Source organism: Amblyraja radiata, chromosome 1 (assembly GCF_010909765.2).
Source record: "Amblyraja radiata isolate CabotCenter1 chromosome 1, sAmbRad1.1.pri, whole genome shotgun sequence".
In the NCBI taxonomy this organism is placed as follows: domain Eukaryota; kingdom Metazoa; phylum Chordata; class Chondrichthyes; order Rajiformes; family Rajidae; genus Amblyraja; species Amblyraja radiata.
In genome coordinates, this window is record NC_045956.1 from 183,571,899 (window position 1) to 183,592,551 (window position 20,653).

Here is a 20,653-nt window from a genome sequence, read left to right on the forward strand (position 1 = left end):
TGACCCGCTGAGTTACCCCAGCATTTTGTGTCTGTCTTTAGTAAATCTTTTCCCTCAACTTAAACTCGTGTCTCCGCCGTTCTTGTCGGCACACGTGGTGAGAAACTAAACAAAACTAGGAAGCTCGGCACAAAAAGTTGGAGTAACTCAGCGGGCCAGACAAAATCTCTGGAGAATATGCCTTCTCCCCATATCCCCTGACTCCACCATCTTTAAGAGCCCTATCTAGCTCTCCCTTGAAAGTATCCAGAGAACCGGCCTCCACCACCCTCTGAGGCAGAGAATTCCACAGACTCACCACTCTCTGTGTGAAACGAGAAATATAGCCTGTGATGTAGATAGATATAGAACAAATGGATGAAAGATATGCAAATAAGATCAGCATCTGCTGTTGCTTCCTAAACTAGGATGCTATCAGCAGTGTGAAAGAGACACAACATGCTGGAGAAACTCAACCGGACAGCAGTGAGAAGCGTTTAAGAGCTTACCCGTGTCTCTCCAAACATAGTGAAACCTGTTCGTCATACCGGTAGTAGTGGGCTTTGGAGTGATCGAAGGTGGTGTACGGGGAACTGGCCAGGTCTGGTGTCATAGCTGTGGAGGGAACAAGAAATACGAATGATTACAACGTCTCCGTAAAAGATCAAAATGCACGCACACTCTTCCTCTCCCCCCACCCCCCCCCCCCCCCCAGCTATCCCGAATGTCAAAGCCTTTGCATTTAATCCCTCTGCAGTAAACTTACACGAGCCCTGTGCGTGGGAGGAAATGAAAGTCATTCTGACTCGCTTTAGATATCGGGAGAAACTCCAGTTCAATTTTTTTTTTAAATTTAACAATATAGACGTTTCGAGAAACAGTCAGGTCAATGTTTGAGCAAGACAACGCTTCTCAGCTAGTCAGCCACAACACTGTTTTTCCCTCAAAAGGGCACAAATTGCTGTAGTAACTCAATGGGTCAGACAGCATCTCTAGAGAACATGGATAGGTGACTTTTCAAGTCCGGATCAATAGACAATACACAATAGGTGCAGGAGTAGGCCATTCGGCCCTTCGAGCCAGCACCGTCATTCAATGTGATCATGGCTGATCATCCCCAATCAGTACCCCGTTCCTGCCTTCTCCCCATATCCCCTGACTCCGCTATTTTTAAGAGCCCTATCTAGCTCTCTCTTGAAAACAACCAGAGAACCTGCCTCCACCGCCCTCTGAGGCAGAGAATTCCAGACTCACCACTCTCTGTGAGAAAAAGTGTTTCCTCGTCTCCGTTCAAAATGGCTGACTCCTTATTCTTAAACTGTGGCTCCTGGTTCTGGACTCCCCCAACATCGGGAACATGTTTCCTGCCTCTAGTGTGTCCAAACCCTTAACAATCTTATATGTTTCAATTAGATTCCCTCTCATCCTTCTAAACTCCAGAGTGTACAAGCCCAGCTTGTACTCCAAGCATATGACAGTCCCGCCATCCCGGGAATTAACCTTGTAAACCTACGCTGCACTCCCTCAATAGCAAGGATCATTCTTCAGACCCGGACATCACCTATCCATGTAGCCCGCCGACCCGCAGAGTTACTCCAGCACTTTGTCTCTTTTTGTGTAAACCAGCAGTTCCTTGTTTCAATACTTTCTCCCTCCCAGGTCTGATCGGCTACATCCAGAAATATCTTGCGTTAGTTTTAAAATAGTAATGAAAGTTTCATCCGGTAGATATGTAGGTCTTTAGGTCGGTACTGCATAAGGAATCCTGGAGAAAAGGAATAGGTGACGTTTGGGTCAGAACCCTTCTTCAAACTCATGTAGGTGTTTAGTCTAGCGATATAGCATGGAAACAGGCCCTTCAGACCATGCCGACCATATCAGCCATAATATACATGGAGATACATGCATGAAAACAGGCCCTTCGGCCCACCGAGGCCATGCTGCCCCTTCATACGAGTTCTATGTTATCCCATTTTCTCAGCCACTCACAACATACTCCAGTGGCCAATCAACGTTCAAACCCGCGTATTATTGGGACATGGGAGAAAACGGGAGCACCCCCCGAGGAAACCCACGCAGTCATGGGGAGAACATGCAAACTCCACACAGAGAGCATCCGAGGTCAGGACCGAACTGGGGTATCTGGCGCTGTGTGGCAGCGGCTCCACCAGCTGCGCCACCTTGCCCAACTCGTCCAAACTGACCAAGATGCCCCATCTAATCTAGTCCTATTTGCCCGTGTTTGGCCCATTTCCCTTTAAAGAGAGAGTCGGATATAGCTCTATGGGCTAACGGAATCAAGGGATAAGGTGAAAAAGCAGATTCTGGATGATCAGCCATGATCATATTGAATGGTGGTGCTGGCTCGAAGGGCCTACTCCTGCACCTACTTTCTATGTTTCTATGTGAACCTTTCCTATCCTTGTACCTGTCCAAATGATTTTTAAATGCTGTTATAATATCTGCCTCAACCACCTGCTCTGATAACTCGTTCCATCACCCTCTGTGTGATAAAGTTGCCCCTCTGGTACGTGTTACATATTTCGTCTCTCATCTTAAATGTACGTTCACTTGCTCTCTATTCCCCTACCCTGGATAAAAGACTGTGTGTGTGTGTGTGTGTGTGTGTGTGTTCACCCTGATCTCTGTGCATTCCTATGGTTTGGAAGAACGCTCTAAACACAATCCTACACACACACACACACACACACTAGGCACAATTTACATTTATACCAAGCCAATTAACTGAACACAATACTCTTAATAGAATAGAATGCAATTTATTGTCATTCAAACCTAGGTTTGAACGAAATGTCATTTCTACAGTTTTTTACATTACAAAACAATCCAAGACCCACACTTAACACAGTTTACATAAACATCCATCACAGTGAGTCTCCAACATCTCCTCACTGTGATGGAAGGCAAAGTCTTTATCTCTTCCCTTTGTTCCTTCTCCCGCGGTTCAGCAGTCCAACTGCAGTGTCGAGGCGAACTGGGGCTCCGATGTTAAAGCCCCCGGCGGGCGATGGTAAGTCCTGAGGCCGTTTAAGCCACACCGGGCGATGTTAGGCCCCGGCTCCATGTCCTTAAACCCGCGATTCCAGCGGGAGAAGTCGCCGTTGCGGAGCTCGGAAAAGCGGTCTCCCACCAGGGACCTGCGAGCTCCCGATGTTCCCGTCCACCGGGTCTGCGGCCGGTGCCTCCGAACTCCAAAAGTCGGGTCGCAGCCGCACGCCACCACAGCTCTTCCCGCTCCGAAGTTGGCCAGCTCCGCGATGTCAGTTCCGCAGGCTCTGCAACTGGAGCCCTCAGGTTAGTCCCGGCCGGAGGTTGCCGCCGGCTCCACGATGTTAGGCCCAACGACATCCGAGACCCGACAGGGAATAGTCGGGTCCCCGCACAGGGAAGAGATTTAAACGGTTTCCCCACAGCCCCCCCACCACCCCCCACATATACACAGCTAAAAAAAATAATAAAAACTAACTCAAAGACATACATTTAACAAGACAAAAATAAAAAAAGACAGACGACTGTAGTCGAGCCGCTGCCGTTAGGCGTCGCCACTAACCCAGCCTCACCAATGTCTTACACAACTGGGATGCAGGGTGATAAAGTTGCTGGCTTACAGCACCAGAGACCTGGGTTCCACCTTGACTACGGGTGCTCTCTGTGCAGAGTTTGGATGTTCTCCCTGTGCCGCGTGGGTTTTATAGACAATAGGTGCAGGAGTAGGCCATTCGGCCCTTCGAGCCAGCACCGCCATTCAATGTGATCATGGCTGATCATCCCCAATCAGTACCCCGTTCCTGCCTTCTCCCCATATCCCCTGACTCCGCTATTTTTAAAGAGCCCTATCTAGCTCTCTCTTGAAAGCATCCAGAGAACCTGCCTCCACCGCCCTCTGAGGCAGAGAATTCCACAGACTCACCACTCTCTGTGTGAAAAAGTGTTTCCTCGTCTCCGTTCTAAATGGCTTACTCCTTATTCTTAAACTGTGGCCCCTGGTTCTGGACTCCCCCAACATCGGGAACATGTTTCCTGCCTCTAGTGTGTCCAAGCCCAAGATCAATGAATACCGTTCCTCTCAGCCCTCCTGTGGGCTTTTCTCTGGGTGCTCCGGTTTCCTCCCACATCCAAAAGTCGTAGGTTAAAAGGCTAAGGTAAAATTGTCCCTGGTATGTAGGATAGTGCTGGTGTAACAGGGATCGCTGGTCAACGCGGACCTGGCCAGCCCAAGAGCCTGTATCTGCGCTTTATCTCTAAATTAAACAACTAAACCGTAACATGATCTCCCAACTTCTATACTCAATACTCTGACTGATGAAGGCCAACATGCCGGAAGCCATTTTGACCATCCCATCCAACTGTGATGCCACTTTCAACGAACTATGTACCTGCACTCCGAGATCCCTCAGCTCTTGCAGTTTCATTATTGTTTATAAAAACAGAAAGATAAATGAATACCGTTCCTCTCAGCCCTCCTGTGGGCTTTGCTTCCATATTAAATCTGCGATTATTGCCTCTCCGTTTTGTTCTTGGGTCAAAGATTTCCCATCGGGCCCACCTCGCCAGCAGACACAGTCAGTCTGCGAGCTGGCTTCGAATATCTTCGCCTCTTTCCTCATCACACTCCCACGAAAGGTCACCAACCACCGCTAGATTACTGTCCAGTCAACTGGTTTTAGACTTTAGAGATACAGTGTGGAGACAGGCCCTTCGGCCCACCGAAGTTGGCACCGACCAGCAATCACCCCGTACACTAGCCTACACACACTGGGGACAATGTTACAACTTACCGAAACCAATTAGCCTACAAACCCGCACGTCTTGGGAGTGCAGCGTAGGTTCACAAGGTTAATTCCCGGGATGGCGGGACTGTCATATGCTGAGAGAATGGAGCGGCTGGGTTTGTACACTCTGGAGTTTAGAAGAATGAGAGGGGATCTTATATGAAACATATACGATAATTAAGGATTTGGACGCCCTAGAGGCAGAAAACATGGGGGAGTCCAGAACCAGGGGCCACAGTTTAAGAATAAGGAGTCAGCCATTTAGAACGGAGACGAGGAACTTTTTCTCACAGAGAGATGTGAGTCTGTGGAATTCTCTGCCTCGGAGGGCGGTGGAGGCTGGTTCTGTGGATACTTTCAAGAGAGAGCTAGATAGGGCTCTTAAAGATAGCGGAGTCAGGGGATATGGGGAGAAGGCAGGAACGGGGTACTGATCGGGGATGATCAGCCATGATCACATTGAATGGCGGTGCTGGCTCGAAGGGCCGAATGGCCTACTCCTGTACCTATTGTCTATTGTGTGGGAGGAGAAACCCCACGCAGGTCACAGGGGTGAAGGTACAAACTCCGTATGGACAGCACCCGCCGTTAGGATCGAACCCGGGTGTCTGGGGCTATGATGCAGCAACTCTACCGCTGTGTCACTGTGCCGCCCTAAGACATTCAAACAGACATGTTCTGTGCATAGAAACGGACTTTAATTCTCTCTATATTCCACTGCACCCAAGCTGGGTTAGAGGGTATTAACTAAGAGGAGAGGTTGGACAAACCATATAACAATTACAGCACGGAAACAGGCCATCTCGGCCCTTCTAGTCCGTGCCGAACACTTATTCTCCCCTAGTCCTATCTACCTGCGCTCAGACCATAACCCTCCATTCCTTTCCCGTCCATATACCTATTCAATTTATTTTTAAATGATAAAATCGAACCTGCCTCCACCACTTCCACTGGAAGCTCATTCCACACAGTTACCACTCTCTGAGTAAAGAAGTTCCCCCTCATGTTACCCCTAAACTTCTGTCCCTTAATTCTCAAATCATGTCCTCTTGTTTGAATCTTCCCTACTCTCAATGGGAAAAGCTTATCCACGTCAACTCTGTCTATCCCTCCCATCATTTTAAAGACCTCTATCAAGTCGCCCCTTAACCTTCTGCGCTCCAAAGAATAAAGACCTATCTTGTTCAACCTTTGTCTGTAACTTAGTTGCTGAAACCCAGGCAACATTCTAGTAAATCTCCTTTGTACCCTCTCTATTTTGTTGACATCTTGTTGACAAACTTGTAGTATTTCCTCTGGAGCATCAGAGGTCGAGTCAGGCACATAAAATGATGAGAGACATGGATAGGGTAGACAGTCAGAACCTTTTCCTCAGGGTGGAAATGTCAAGGACATCGGGCGGCACAGTGGCGCAGCATTAGAGTTGCTGCTTTACAGTGCTGACAGCGCCAGAGACCCGGGCTCGATCCCGACGAGTGCTGTCTGTACGGAGTTTGCACGTTCTCCCAGTGACCGCTGTATCTTCAGTTTCCTCCCACACTCCAAGGACGTACAGGTTTAGACAATAGACAATAGATGCAGGAGTAGGCCATTCGGCTCTTCGAGCCAGCACCACCAGTCAATGTGATCATGGCTGATCATCCCCAATCAGTACCCCGGTCCTGCCTTCTCCCCATATCCCCTGACTCCGCTATTTTTAAGAGCCCTATCTAGCTCTCTCTTGAAAGCATCCAGAGAACCTGCCTCCACCGCCCTCCGAGGCAGAGAATTCCACAGACTCACCACTGTCTGTGAGAAAAAGTGTTTCCTCGTCTCCGTTCTAAATGGCTTACTCCTTATTCTTAATCTGCGGCCCCTGGTTCTGGTCTCCCCCAACATCGGGAACATGCTTCCTGCCTCTAGCGTGTCCAAGCCCTTAACAATCTTATGTTTCAATCTTATATGTTTCAATGAGATGCCCTCTCATCCTCCTAAACTCCAGAGTGTACAAGCTCAGCTGCTCCATTCTCTCAGCATATGACAGTCCCGCCATCCCGGGAATTAACCTTGGAGAGTAATTGACCGGCAGGGAATGGAACGATATGGATCATGTGCAGGCAGAGGAGATTTGCTTCACGGCATCATGGGCATTTTGGGCCAAAGGGCCTAATCCTGAGCTGTACTGATCAATGCTCTATGTCGTAAGGTCATAAGGGATAGGAGTAGAATTAGATCATTCAGCCCATCAAGTCTACTCCGCCCTTCAATCGTGGCTGATCTATCACTCCTTCCTAACCCCATTCTCCTGCCTTCTCCCCATAACATCTGACACCCGTACTAATCAAGAATCTATCTATCTCTGCCTTAAAAATATCCACCGACTTGGCCTCCGCAGCCGTCTGTGGCAAATAATTCCACAGATTCACCATCATCTGAATAAAGACATTTCTCCTCATCTCCTTCCTAAAAGAATGTCCTTTAATTCTGAGGCTATGAGAGTCCTAGACTCTCCCACTAGTGGAAACATCCTCTCCACATCCACTCTATCCAAACCTTTCACTATTCTGTATGTTTCAATGAGGTCCCTCTCATTCTTCTAAGCTCCAGCTCAGCGCCGACAAACGCTCATCATAGGTTAACCCACTCATTCCTGGGATCATTCTTGTAAACCTCCTCTGGACCCTCTCCAGAGCCAGCACATCCTTCCTCAGATACGGTGCCCAAAATTGCTCACAATATTCCAAATGTGCCCTGACCAGCGCCTTATAGAGCCTCAGCATTACATCCCTGTTTTTGTACACAAGCCCTCTTGAAATAAATGCTCGCATTGAGTTTGCTTTCTTTACTACCGATTCGACTTGCAGATTAACTTTTTGAAAATCCTGCACCAGCAATCCCAAGTCCCTTTGCACCTCCGATTTCTGGATTCTCTCGCCAGTTAGAAAATAGTCTACGCCTTTATTCCTACTACCAAAATGCACGACTCCACACTTTGCTACACTATATTCCATCTGACACTTCTCTGCCCACTCTCCCAACCTGTCCAAGTCCTTCTGCAGAGTCCCTGCTTTCTCCACACTAGCTGCCCCTCCACCTATTTTCGTATCATCCGCAAACTTGTCCACAAAGCCTTCAATCCCCTCGTCCAAATGGAAGTGGTGGAATAGACGATGGCATAGTCCCGTGTAATGAGTTAGGGACGCGTACACACACACACGTGCACACACACACACACACGGGCACACACACACACACACGGGCACACACACACACACACACACACACACACATAGTGTACCTTCATTGACTGGTTGGATGACCCTGTCCAACCCTCGAGACTGATAGAATTCCCGAATTCGTTTCTCTTCACCTGCAAGAGGAAATGAATGTCACGCTGTCCGAGTGGGAATGTAGAATGAAAAGGGCAGTGTGGTTGGGGGGTGGGGGGGGGGGAATTAAACAGTGGGCAAAATAAGCTTTATACCAAATATAAATGATTTTCAGCAATCACGGGTAAAAGAAACACAGCCCAAGGAAATTGGCGGCTTTGCAACTGGACAGACAGTAGACAATAGACAATAGGTGCAGGAGTAGGTCATTTGGCCCTTCGAGCCAGCACCGCCATTCGATGTGATCATGGCTGATCATCCCCAATCAGTACCCCGTTCCTGCCTTCTCCCCATATCCCCTGACTCCGCTATTTTTAAGAGCCCTATCTAACTGTCTCTTGAAAGCATCCAGAGAACCGGCCTCCACCGCCCTCTGAGGCAGAGAATTCCACAGACTCACCACTCTCTGTGAGAAAAAGTGTTTCCTCGTCTCTGTTCTAAATGGCTTACTCCTTATTCTTAAACTGTGGCCCCTGGTTCTGGACTCCCCCAACATCGGGAACATGTTTCCTGCCTCTAGCGTGTCCAAACCCTTAACAGTCTTATGTTTCAATGAGATCCCCCTCATCCTTCTAAACTCCAGAGTGTACAAGCCCAGCTGCTCCATTCTCTCAGCACATGACAGTCCCGCCATCCTGGGAATTAACCTTGTAAACCTACGCTGCACTCCCTCAGTAACAAGAATGGCCTTCCTCAAATTAGGGGACCAAAACTGCACACAATACTCCAGGTGTGGTCTCACTAGGGCTCTGTACAACTGCAGAAGGACCTCTTTGCTCCTCTATTCGATTCCTCTTGTTATAAAGGCCAACATGCCATTCGCTTTCTTCACAGCCTGCTGTACCTGCATGCTTACTTTCATGTGTGGTTTTGGTGGGAGAGCGGGAGAGACACTATCAAACACAGATAAAAGAATCAAGGCAAATTTACTTAAACTACAGCTTTAGACTTAGATACAGCGTGGAGACTGGCCCTTGAGTCCACGCAGACCAGCAATCAACCCTAGCATTAGCACTATCCTACACACACCAGGGAGAATTTACAATTTTACCAAAGCCAATTAACCTACAAATCTGTACCTCTTTGGAGTGTGGGAGGCAACCGGAGACCCGGAGCAAACCCACGCGGTGGGAGAGCGTACAAACTCTGCACAGACAGCACCCGTAGTCAGGATCCATCCCGGATCTCTGGCGCTGTGAGGCAGCAACTCTACAGCTGTGCCACCGTGCTGCATTAAGCGCCTGTCCCACTTGGCCGACCTAACGGACGAGTTTAGAAGACCCTAGACGAGTTGAAAAAAATGTCAAGGTCGTGTTGACTCGCCGAAGTAAAAGACTTCCTACGACTATGTCTACGACCTCCTACGACTATGTCTACGACCTCCTACGACCCCCCTCAACCTCAGTCTTCCACACCTAAGACCAACTACGACTAGCTACAAGTGGAAAATGATCACATGATAAAATGATGTCATGTTTGCATTTTTTCTCGGGCCAGTTATCGACCTACGACTACCATCACGACCTACTACAACCTACCTACTAACCTATCTACGAGTAAAAAGTATCAATTCTTTGCATGCCAACCTTTATTTTTACTCGTGGACATTTTTTATCAGGCTGGGGAAAACGTCGCGACCTACTTGAGGTCACGAGTACGCGGAGACCACTCACGAGCATGAGGAAGAGCGACCTACGACCTCCTACAACCTCGTGGCAACCATGCTGCGAGTATGAGTCAAGGGCAAACTCGGCAGAGGTCGCCAATTAGGTCGTGAAAGTGGGTCAGGGGCTTAATAACAAGCTATAAAAAGGGAAAGACGTAAGATCTGCTGAACAATAGTGGCGCCGCTGGTCGAGCTACTGCCGAGAGTTCCAGAGACTTGGGTTCGATCCTGACCTCCGGTGCTGTCTGTGTGGAGTTTGCATGGTCTCCTCGTGACCATGTGGGTTTCCCCTTTCTGCCATTTGAGTGAATAGACGGTGGTTGGAGGGCTAATTGGTTTTGGCTAATCACAGTGGTGGTGGGAGAATTGGGCCAATTTAATGGGATAATGAAAGGCCCGGCCACTCCCTCTTCTCCCCTCTCCCATCGGGCAAAAGGCTTAGAAGTGTGAAAACGCACACCTCCAGATTCAGTGTTTGAGAAAGAACTGCAGATGCTGGAAAAATCGAAGGTAGACAATGGAGTAGACAAAATGTTTAAGAAAGATTTATACCACCAAATTCAGGGACAGTTTCCTCCCAGCTGTTATCAGGCAACTGAACCATCCTATCACAACCTGAGAGCAGTCCTGAACTACTATCTACCTCATTGGAGACCCTCAGGCTATCTTTGATCAGACTTTGCTGGCTTTACCTTGCACTAAACATTATTCCCTTCATCACGTATCGGTACTCTGTGAATGTCTCGATTGTAGTCGTGTATAGCCTTCCTGCTGACTGGTTAGCACGCAACAAAAGCTTTTCACTGTACCTCGGTACACGTGACATTAAACGTAACGAAACTGAATAGACAGGTGGATGAGGACAGGATGTTTCCAATAGTGGGATAGTTCAGGAACGCTTTCGGAAAAATAGGCTCAGCCTTAAAACGGAGATTGATAGGTTCTTGATTAGTAAGGGTGGTAAATGTTACAGGGAGAAGGCAGGAGAATGGGGTTGGAGGGAAAAATAGATCAGCCGTGATCAAATGACAGAGCAGACTCAATGGGCAGAAGAGCCTCATTCTGCTCCTGTATCTTACGATAGTGCTATAGAACAGTACGGCCCACAATGTTTGTGCCGAACATGATGCCTAGCTAAACTGATCTCATCATCTGCCTGTAATAGAAGATTGACATAGAATGCTGGAGTAACTCCGCGGGTCAGGCAGCGTCTCTGGAGAAAAAGAATCGATGACGTTTCGGGTCGAGACCCTTCTTCTTAGGGTTGGCACGGTGGTGCAACGGTAAAGTTGCTATCTTACCACGCCAGAGACCCTGGTGCGATCATGCCTACGGTGCTGTCTGTACGGTGTTTGTACGTGACCTGCGTGGGTTTTCTCCGGTTGCTCCGGTTTCTTACCATGCTCCAAATATGTACAAGTTTGCAGGCTAATTGGCTTGGTATAAATGTAAGATTGCCCCTAGTGTGTGTAGGATAGTGTTATGCCCCTGTCCCACTTAGGAAACCTGAACGGAAACCTCTGGAGACTTTGCGCCCCACCCAAGGTTTCCGTGCGGTTCCCGGAGGTTTTGGTCAGTCTCCCTAATGGTCGAAAATGGTTTCCGCTTCTTCTATGTTCCGGCGATTATTTCAAAAAATTCAAAGCCGGCCGCGACTAAAAATAGGTTGCCGTTTTAAAAATCGGTAATTTTTTAGTCGAAGCCGGAAACCTTGGGTGGGGCGCAAAGTCTGCAGAGGTTTCCGTTAAGGTTTCCTAAGTTGGACAGGGGCATTAGTGTACGTGAATCGTTAATCGGCGTGGACCCGTTGGGCCGAAGGGCCTGTTTCCGTGCTGTGTCTCTAAACCGGACTAAACTAAACTGAAGAAGGGTCTCGACGCGAAACGTCACCCATTCCTTCTCTCCAGAGCTGCTGCCTGTCCCGCTAAGTTACTCCAGCATTTTGTGTCTATCTTAAACTAAACAACGGGCCATTATGCACTCCACACTTCCTAAGGTCATCTGTTGCCGGCCCTGATTTGTTCTGGCCTTTTCGGGTCGGAAGAAGGGTTCCAACCAGCAAAATCCAGAGATGCTGCCTGACCAGCTGAGTTACGCCAGCATTTTGCATCCAAGTTTGGTGTAAACCGGCATCTGCAGTTCCTTCCTACACATTTCATCTGCCTGTACATGATCCAAACCTCTCCATTCCCTGCATTTCCATGTGCCCAACAAAAAGCCTCTAAACACCACTATCGTTTCTGCTCCACCACCATCCCAGACCCCCATCACGCTCTGTGTAGAAGAGAAACTCTCCCCGTATAGCTCCATTAAACTTATCCAGCCTCTGCTTATAACTCGAGCCCTCCAATTCCGGCAACGTCCTTGTGAATCTTTTCCGAACCCTTCCCAACCTAAATGACATCCTTCCTCTAGCGGGGTGACAAAAACTGCAGACAACAGAACGAGGTTCTCCAGAGCGAGCCAGCTTAATATGCCGTGTGTATATCGGGACCGGACTACGGACTTGCAAGTGTAAACAGACCCCAAGCAAAAAAAAAAAAAAAAAACTGTTGGAGAATGTACAGACAGCACCCGTAGTCCGGATTGAGCCAATAGACAATAGGTGCAGGACTAGGCCATTCGGCCCTTCGAGCCAGCACCGCCATTCAATGTGATCATGGCTGATCATCCACAATCAGTACCCCGTTCATGCCCTCCCCATATCCCCTGGCTCCGCTATCTTTAAGAGCCCTATCGAGCTCTCTCTTGAAAGTATCCAGAGAACCGGCTTCCACCGCCCTCTGAGGCAGCGAATTCCAGACTCACAACTCTCTGTATGAAAAAGTGTTTCCTCATCTCTGTTCTAAATGGCTTACTCATTATTCTTAAACTGTGGTCCCTGGTTCTGGACTCCCCCAACATCGGGAACATGTTTCCTGCCTCTAGCTTGTCCAAACCCTTAATAATCTTATATGTTTCAATAAGATCCCCTCTCATCCTTCTAAATTCCAGAGTGTACAAGCCCAGCCATTCCATTCTCTCAGCATATGACAGTCCCGCCATCCCAGGAATTAACCTCGTGAACCTACACTGCATTCCCTCAATAGCGAGAATGTCCTCCTCAAATTTGGAGATAAAAACTGCACACAATACTCCAGGTGTGGTCTCACTAGGGTCCTGTCCAACTGCAGAAGGACCTCTTTGCTCCTGTACTCAATTCCTCGTTATGAAGGCCAACATGTCATCCACTTTCTTAACTGCCTGCTGTACCTGCATGCTTACTTTGAGTGACTAATGAACAAGGACCCCCAGATCCCGTTGTACTTACCCATTTCCCAACTTGACACCATTTAGATAATAATCTGCCTTCCTGTTTTTGCTACCAAAGTGGATAACCTCACATTTATCCACATTAAACTGCAGAAACCCGGGTCTCTTGCACTCGAAGGCAGCGACTTTACTGCAGCCCAACTGTGCCACTCACTTGGGGTCCTTCTTCAGACTGACGGAGAGAAACCTGGCAGTGGGAGGCGAGGGGAAGGGGTGGGGCAGGATCTAGTGCTAGGGTATACAGATCAACCCCTCACTTGCATCCACCTCTCACTAACTGCTACCCCAGCCCTTCGCATTCAAACAGATCGGATATAGGAGCAAAGAGGTCCTTCTGCAGTTGTACAGAGCCCTAGTGAGACCACACCTGGAGTATTGTGTGCAGTTTTGGTCCTCTAATTTGAGGAAGGATATTCTTGCTATTGAGGAAGTGCAGCGTAGATTTACAAGGTTAATTCCCAGGATCGAAGGCTCGGAGGGCCAAATGGCCTACTCCTGTACCTATTGTACAACAGTACAGCACAGGAACAGGCCCTTCGGCCCACATTGTCTGTGCCGAACATGATGCCAAGGCCAACCTTTATCTGCCTGCATATAATCGATATTGCTCCACTGCGTTTCAGGCACTCACCACCCTCTATGTAAAAAATCTGCCTCATGCATCTCCTTGAAATGTTGCTTCCTCTCACCTTAAATCTATGCCTTCTAGTATATACCATTTGCATCCCGTGAGGTAGTTGAGGCAGGTACTATTGTACCCTTTAGGAAACATGTAGTCAGGTAGGTGTATTGGATAGGTTTAGAGGGATATGGGCCAAACGCAGGCAGGTCGGACTATGGCAGATGGGGCATGTTGGCCGGTGTGGGCAAATTGGGCCAAAGGGCCTGTTTCCATGCTGTATGACTATGACACTATAACATTTAAGAAGCATTTAGACAGGTACATGGATAGGACAGGTTTAGAGAGATATGGTGCAAAAGCAGGTAGGTGGAACTTGTGTAGACAGGACATGTTGGGCGGCATGGGCAAGTTGGGCAGAAGGGCCTGTTTCGCACTGTATGACTTCATGACTCGAAAACCCATGCAGTCACGGCAAGCAGGTACAAAGTGCATACAGACAGCACCCACAGCCTGGCGTTGTAAGGCAGCATCTCTACCGCAGCTCCACCCTCATGTCCTGGCGACCGTTCGCTGCACACTTCCCCCATAGCAAGTACACACAGAATGTCAGATGGAACAGACTTGCGAAGGAAAGGTTCTCAGGCAAGCTGCAAACGTACTTACTCTCCTGCAAGCCGGGCACCAGCTTGAAGACAATGTCTTGCATCACTCGGTCGAGCTTGAGGTTGAGGAGAGGCTGGGTCTCGTGGATTTTGATGTTACACATGGGGCAGTATTTGCTGGTCTGTAGGTACTTCACAATGCAGCTCTTGCAAACTGGAAAGGAAAAGGGGGACCTTTGAATTGGCCGTGCTCTCGAGACTCGGGCAAGCAAACATCTCGGACGGACCGACCGACCGGCTCCGTAGCGGGCCTGGCTCGGCAACTCGGAACGGCCGGGAACGAAGGAGATGGCAAAAAAAAAACGCGGTTCCATCACGGGTACCGACCTCCCCACCGTCAAAGGGATCTGCAGGAGCCGCTACCTCGAAACTGCAGGCAGCCAGCAGAAGAAACCACACCCAACGCCTCGTCCTTGGAAGTCTGAGGATGATCAGCCATGATCATATTGAATGGCGGCGCAGGCTCGAAGGGTACGAATGGCCTATCCTGCAACTATTTTCTATGTTTCTAAGTCCAGCATATCCACTACAACGTTCAAGAAGGATCTGCTGGAAAATCCGAAAATGTGTATATATTTATATTATGGTATATGGACACACTGATCTGTTTTGGAGTAAATGCCTACTATGTTCTGTGTGCTGAATTGTCTTATCAGGGACACATGACAATAAACTCACTTGACTTGACTTGAAAATCGAAGGTAGACAAAAATTGCTGGAGAAACTCAGCGGGTACGGCAGCATCTATGGAGCGAAGGAAATAGGCAACGTTTCGTCCCGAAACGTTGCCTATTTCCTTCGCTCCATAGATGCTGCCGTACCCGCTGAGTTTCTCCAGCAATTATATCCACTACAACGCTCACCAACTTCCACAGGTGCGCCGTAGAAGGTTTTCTATTGGGATACATCATGGGCTTGTGTTTTGTTCTGCACTCATTTTTAGCGTAGCTTAGTTTAGAGATACAGTGCGGAAACAGGCACTTCGGCCCACCGAGTCCGCACCGACCAGCGATCCCCGTACAATGGAACTATTCCACACACAAAGGTCAATTGACCTACACAAATCTGTACCTCTTTGGAGCGTGGGAGGGCACCGGAGATCCCGGGGAAAAAACCCACGGGGAAAACGCACAAACTCCGTACAGACAGCGTCCGTAGTCAGGATCGAACCCTGGTCACTGGCATAAGGCAGCGACTCTACTGCAGTTGTACAGGGTATTGGTGAGACCACGCTTGGAGTATTGTGTACAGTTTTGGTCTCCAAATCTGAGGAAAGACATTCTTGCCATAGAGGGAGTACAGAGAAGGTTCACCAGACTGATTCCTGGGATGTCAGGACTTTCATATGAAGAAAGACTGGATAGACTCGGCTTGTATTCGCTAGAATTTAGAAGATTGAGGGGGAATCTTAAAGAAACTTACAAAATTCTTAAGGGGTTGGACAGGCTAGATGCAGGAAGATTGTATCCGATGTTGGGGAAGTCCAGGACAAGGGGGCACAGTTTAAGGATAAAGGGGAAATCCTTTAGGACCGAGATGAGAAAAACATTTTTTACACAGAGAGTGGTGAATCTCTGAAACTCTCTGCCACAGAAGGTAGTTGAGGCCTGTTCATTGGCTATATTTAAGAGGGAGTTAGATGTGGCCCTTGTGGCTAAAGGGATCAGGGGGTATGGAGAGAAGGCAGGTACAGGATACTGAGTTGGATGATCAGCCATGATCATATTGAATGGCGGTGCAGGCTCGAATGGCCGAATGGCCTACTCCTGCACCTATTTTCTATGTTTCTATGTTTCTACCGCTGCGCCACCCTGCTGTCCCCTCCCTAATATTGGGTTCATTTATGTATGGAACTGCTTTGTGTGTGTTTTACAATGTTATCTATTGAGAACTGTGCTCACAGACCCGTTAGGCTGCTGCAAGTAAGAATTTCCTTCATCAGTTTTCGGTACATCTGACAATTGACAGAAGCACCAGGCAAAGAATTTGGCTGCTGGCACCACTGAAGCTATGCCAGATCTTTGGGACTATCTCTAACTTATTAACAGTCTTTTGCGCTATTATTGCTGCCGAGGGTCACAGCTATTCATTTATTGATTTTTTTAAAATTATATTTTATCTGTGTATTGCATTTCCAGGCATGTTAAGATTCAGCAAGTAAGAATTACATTGTTCTTGCCAAGTGTCTAGTCTGGCATTTTTTCCTGAAACATATTATGGAAGCTGATTCATTGGGGACCTGCAAAAGGGAATTGGACTTTAGAAAAATCATTCAAGAATTATTAACAATGAAATTCTTACCTGCTGCAGCTTAACAGGTACATATTAAAACACAGGCAGCATCTCTGGAAAACATTGATAGGTGACGTTTTAGGTCGAGACCCTTCGATTATGGGGTGTTGGGGGGGGGTCAGGGGGAGGGGAAAGAAAGCTGGAAGAGGCATGGAGCAGGTCAAAGTCTGGCAAGTGATAGCTGGATGCAGTGAGGGGGGGGGGGGAAGGGAGGGGATAATCAAACACTCTTGACTTTGCGTAGGAAGGAACTGCAGATGCTGGTTTACACCGAAGATTAAGACACAAAAAGCTGGAGTAACTCAGTGGGACAGGCAGCATGTCTGGAGAAAAGGAATGGGTGACGTTTCGGGTCGAGACCCTACTTCGGAGGAACGTCACCCACTCCTTCGCTCCTGAGATGCTGCCTGTCCCGCTGAGTTACTCCAGCATTTTGCATCTACTCTTGACTCCTTATGCCCCTGTCCCACTTGGGAAACCTGAACGGAAACCTCAGGAGACTTTGCGCCCCGCCCAAGGTTTCCGTGTGGTTCCCGGAGGTTTTTGTCAGTCTCCCTACCTGCTTCCACTACCTGCAACCTGCGGCAACCACCTGCAACCTCCGGGAACCGCACGGAAACATTGGGTGGGGCGCAAAGTCTCCAGAGGTTTCCGTTCAGGTTTCCCAAGTGGGACAGGGGCATTACTCTGTGTCTTTCCTTGCCAAACCAGCATATGCTGTTTCTTGTTCCTACAGTATCCCAGGGGCATTAGAATCACCGGGACATAGAAGGCGATGTTCCAAACACTGTAGAATGGGCTCAGAATAGTTCGGCCCCCTTGTGGCTAATGTGGATACAGGGAGGCCTAAGGGCCAGTCTCTATGCTGTACGACTCTCGGCTGCACAGTAAGCTGATCAAATGCTTTTTCATGCCTCCGCTTCCGTGGAAGCACAATAACACCTACTTAATAACATGTGCTGCAATATTAACATCCTAACACTATTAAACACTATGTACGACACTCTATAACACAGAATGATATCAGGAGAAACAGCAACACCTGGTGGCAAGAGAATGTATTGCAAGCAAAATTTAGTTCGGATTCATAATCAGTGGCTCTCACCAACCTCTACAGACGCCCTGTAGAAAACAGAGAAAGATAGAAAATAGGTGCAGGAGGAGGCCATTCGGACCTTCGAGCCAGCACCGCCATTCATTGTGATCATGGCTGATCGGCCCCAATCAATAACCCGTGCCTGCCTTCTCCCCATATCCCTTGACTCCACTCGCCCCTAGAGCTCTATCTAACTCTCTCTTAAATCCATCCAGTGACTTGGCCTCCACTGCCCTCTGTGGCAGGGAATTCCATAAATTCACAACTCTCTGGGTGAAAAAGTTTTTTCTCACCTCAGTCTTAAATGACCTCCCCTTTATTCTACGACTGTGGCCCCTGGTTCTGGACTCGGGGCATTTCAGTTCAGTTCATTTCCGCCCATGCAGTGAAAAGCTTTTGTTGCGTGCTAACCAGTGAGCAGAAAGCCAAAACACAATTCCAAACGAGCCATTTACAGCGCATAGATACATGATAAGGGGATAACGTTTAGTGCAAGGTGAAGCCAGCCAAGTCCGAGGGCCACCAAAGAAGTAGACTGTAGTTCAGCACTGCTCTCTGGTTGTGGTAGGATGGTTCAGTTGCCTGGGATGCATCGCAGCAAGGTTTGGGAACAGCTCCATCCAAGATCGCAGCCCAGACCATCACACAAACCAACCTCCCTTCTATTGACTCCATTTATACCTCCGTTGACTGGATACCACTTGCAGTTTGTTGTGTCGCCACTCTACAATATTAGATGTAGAAGCATAGGTTTAAGGTGAGGGGGGAAAAGATTGAACACGAACACGAGGGGCAACTTTTTTTTTGTACTTATGGAACGAGCTGCCAGAGGAGGTAATAGAGGCAGGTACTACTGCAACATATAGGAAACATTTAGACAGGTACATGGATAGGACTCATTTGGAGGGATATGGGGCAAACGCAGGCAGGTGGGACGAGTGTAGATGGGACATGTTGGCTGGTGTTTCCACGCTGACTCTAAGCAATAACCTCATCCCTGGTGACTTCAACTTGCTTGGAAAGCAGGCAAGTCCAGAGCTCTCCAGCGATGGTGATAGGGAGGGGTTCCCGCCTCACGAATAGGTCCGTTGTAAACCCATTGCCAAGTAGGGCAGCGTAGAATTGCTGTCTTACAGCACCTGAGACCCGGGTTCGATCCTGACTTCGGGTGCTGGTCTGTACAGAGTTAGTACGATCCACCCGTGACCTGCGTAGATTTTCTCCCCCGGGATCTCCAGGTTTCCTCCCACACTCCAAAGACATACAGGTTTGTCAGGTAGTTGGTTTGCTTTAATTGTAAATTGCCCCATAGTGTGTGTAGGATAGTCTAAGTGAGTGAGGATTGCAAGTCGGCGCAAACTAGGTGGACCAAAGAGAAAGAGAGTTTCCCCGCGTTGCATATGGGGAGAAGGCAGGTACGAGGTACTGATTGGGGATGATCAGCCATGATCACATTGAATGGCGGTGCTGGCTCGATGGGCCGAATGGCCTACTCCTGTCTATTGCATCTCTAAACTAAACTAAAACCCTTGCTGTTGCCTGCGTCCATTAGTTTAGTTTAGTTTAGAGATACAGCGCAGAAACAGGCCCTTCGGCCCACCGAGTCCACCCCGACCGGCGATCTCCGCACATTAACACTATCCTACACACACTAGAGACAATTTATTCATGCCAAGCCAATTAACCTACAAATCTGTACGCCTTTGAGGTGTGGGAGGAAACCGGAGATCCTGGAGAAAACCCACACAGGTCACGGGGAGAACGTGCAAACTCCGTGGTGTGGATCGAACCCGGGTCTCTGGCGCGGCAAGCACCGTAAGGCAGCAACTCTACCGCTGCGCCACTCTAGTCTTGTCCTTTCCAAGCTTCCCATGAAGTTACGAAACAGTTGGAGAGGCTGCAGATAATCGGACCCAGCCAGCCTCACGAACTAGGCAAAAAAAAAAAAGGTCTTTAAACAGAGGGTGGCTAGGAATTCTCATTTCCCCTCCACAAAATGTGGAGGCAGACTCTATAAAGTCCTTTTAATAGGGGACATTATATTAGCCTGGAAGAGAGAAAGTTTAGTGAGAGAAACACCACAGGAATCCCACTCTCTGTTACCCCAGCATCCTCATATGGCATCAGTGTTGGGTGGCTAAACGTAGAACAGCACGGGAGCAGGCCCTTCGGCCCACAGTGTCGACGCCAAACATGATGCCAAGATACTGTTCAGTTTAGTTTATTGTCACGTGTACCGAAATACAGTGAAAAAGCTTTTGTTGCGTTCTATCCAGTCAGCAGAAAGACAATACGCGATTACAATTGAGCCATTCACAGTGTATATGATGCATGATAAAGGAATAACGTTTAGTGCAAGGTAATGCCAGCCAAGTGCGATTAAGGATAGTCCGAGATAAATCTCTCAATTCTCTGCCTATCTAAAAGCCTCAAGAGGCCAATATCGTACCTGCTTCCAGGTAAGTGCGAGGAATGACTCAGCAGTAGAGTTTCTGCCTTAGAAACATAGAAAATAGGTGCAGGAGGAGGCCATTCGGCCCTTCGAGCCAGCACTGCCATTCATTGTGATCATGGCTGATCGTCCCCTATCAATAACCCGTGCCTGCCTTCTCCCCATATCCCTTGACTCCACTAGCCCCTAGAGCTCTATCTATCTCTCTCTTAAATCCATCCAGTGATTTGGCCTCCACTGCCCTCTGTGGCAGGGAATTCCATAAATTCACAACTCTCTGGGTGAAAAAGTTTTTAAATGACCTCCCAGACCTTACAGCACCAGAGGCCTGGGTTCGATCCTGACTACGGGTACTTGTCTAGACAGAGTTTGTATTTCTCATTGTGACCACATTAGTTTTCCGGTTTCCGC

General features: G+C 48.4%; 1 protein-coding gene across 3 annotated transcripts in view; it reads right to left on the bottom strand.

Moving 5' to 3' along the window:
- Positions 1-20,653, bottom strand: part of pcgf1 (polycomb group ring finger 1) — a 71,326-nt gene that overhangs the window by 35,669 nt on the left and 15,004 nt on the right. Inside the window, exons 3-5 of one of the 3 annotated variants that reach the window (XM_033035852.1) lie at positions 14,404-14,556; positions 8,050-8,121; positions 489-594 (exon numbers count right to left, since the gene is read on the bottom strand). In XM_033035852.1, the coding sequence (XP_032891743.1) occupies positions 489-594; positions 8,050-8,121; positions 14,404-14,556 (331 nt within the window). The remainder of the gene's footprint in view (positions 1-488; positions 595-8,049; positions 8,122-14,403; positions 14,557-20,653) is intronic. The other 2 variants (XM_033035868.1, XM_033035860.1) reach the window with 2 other exon arrangements.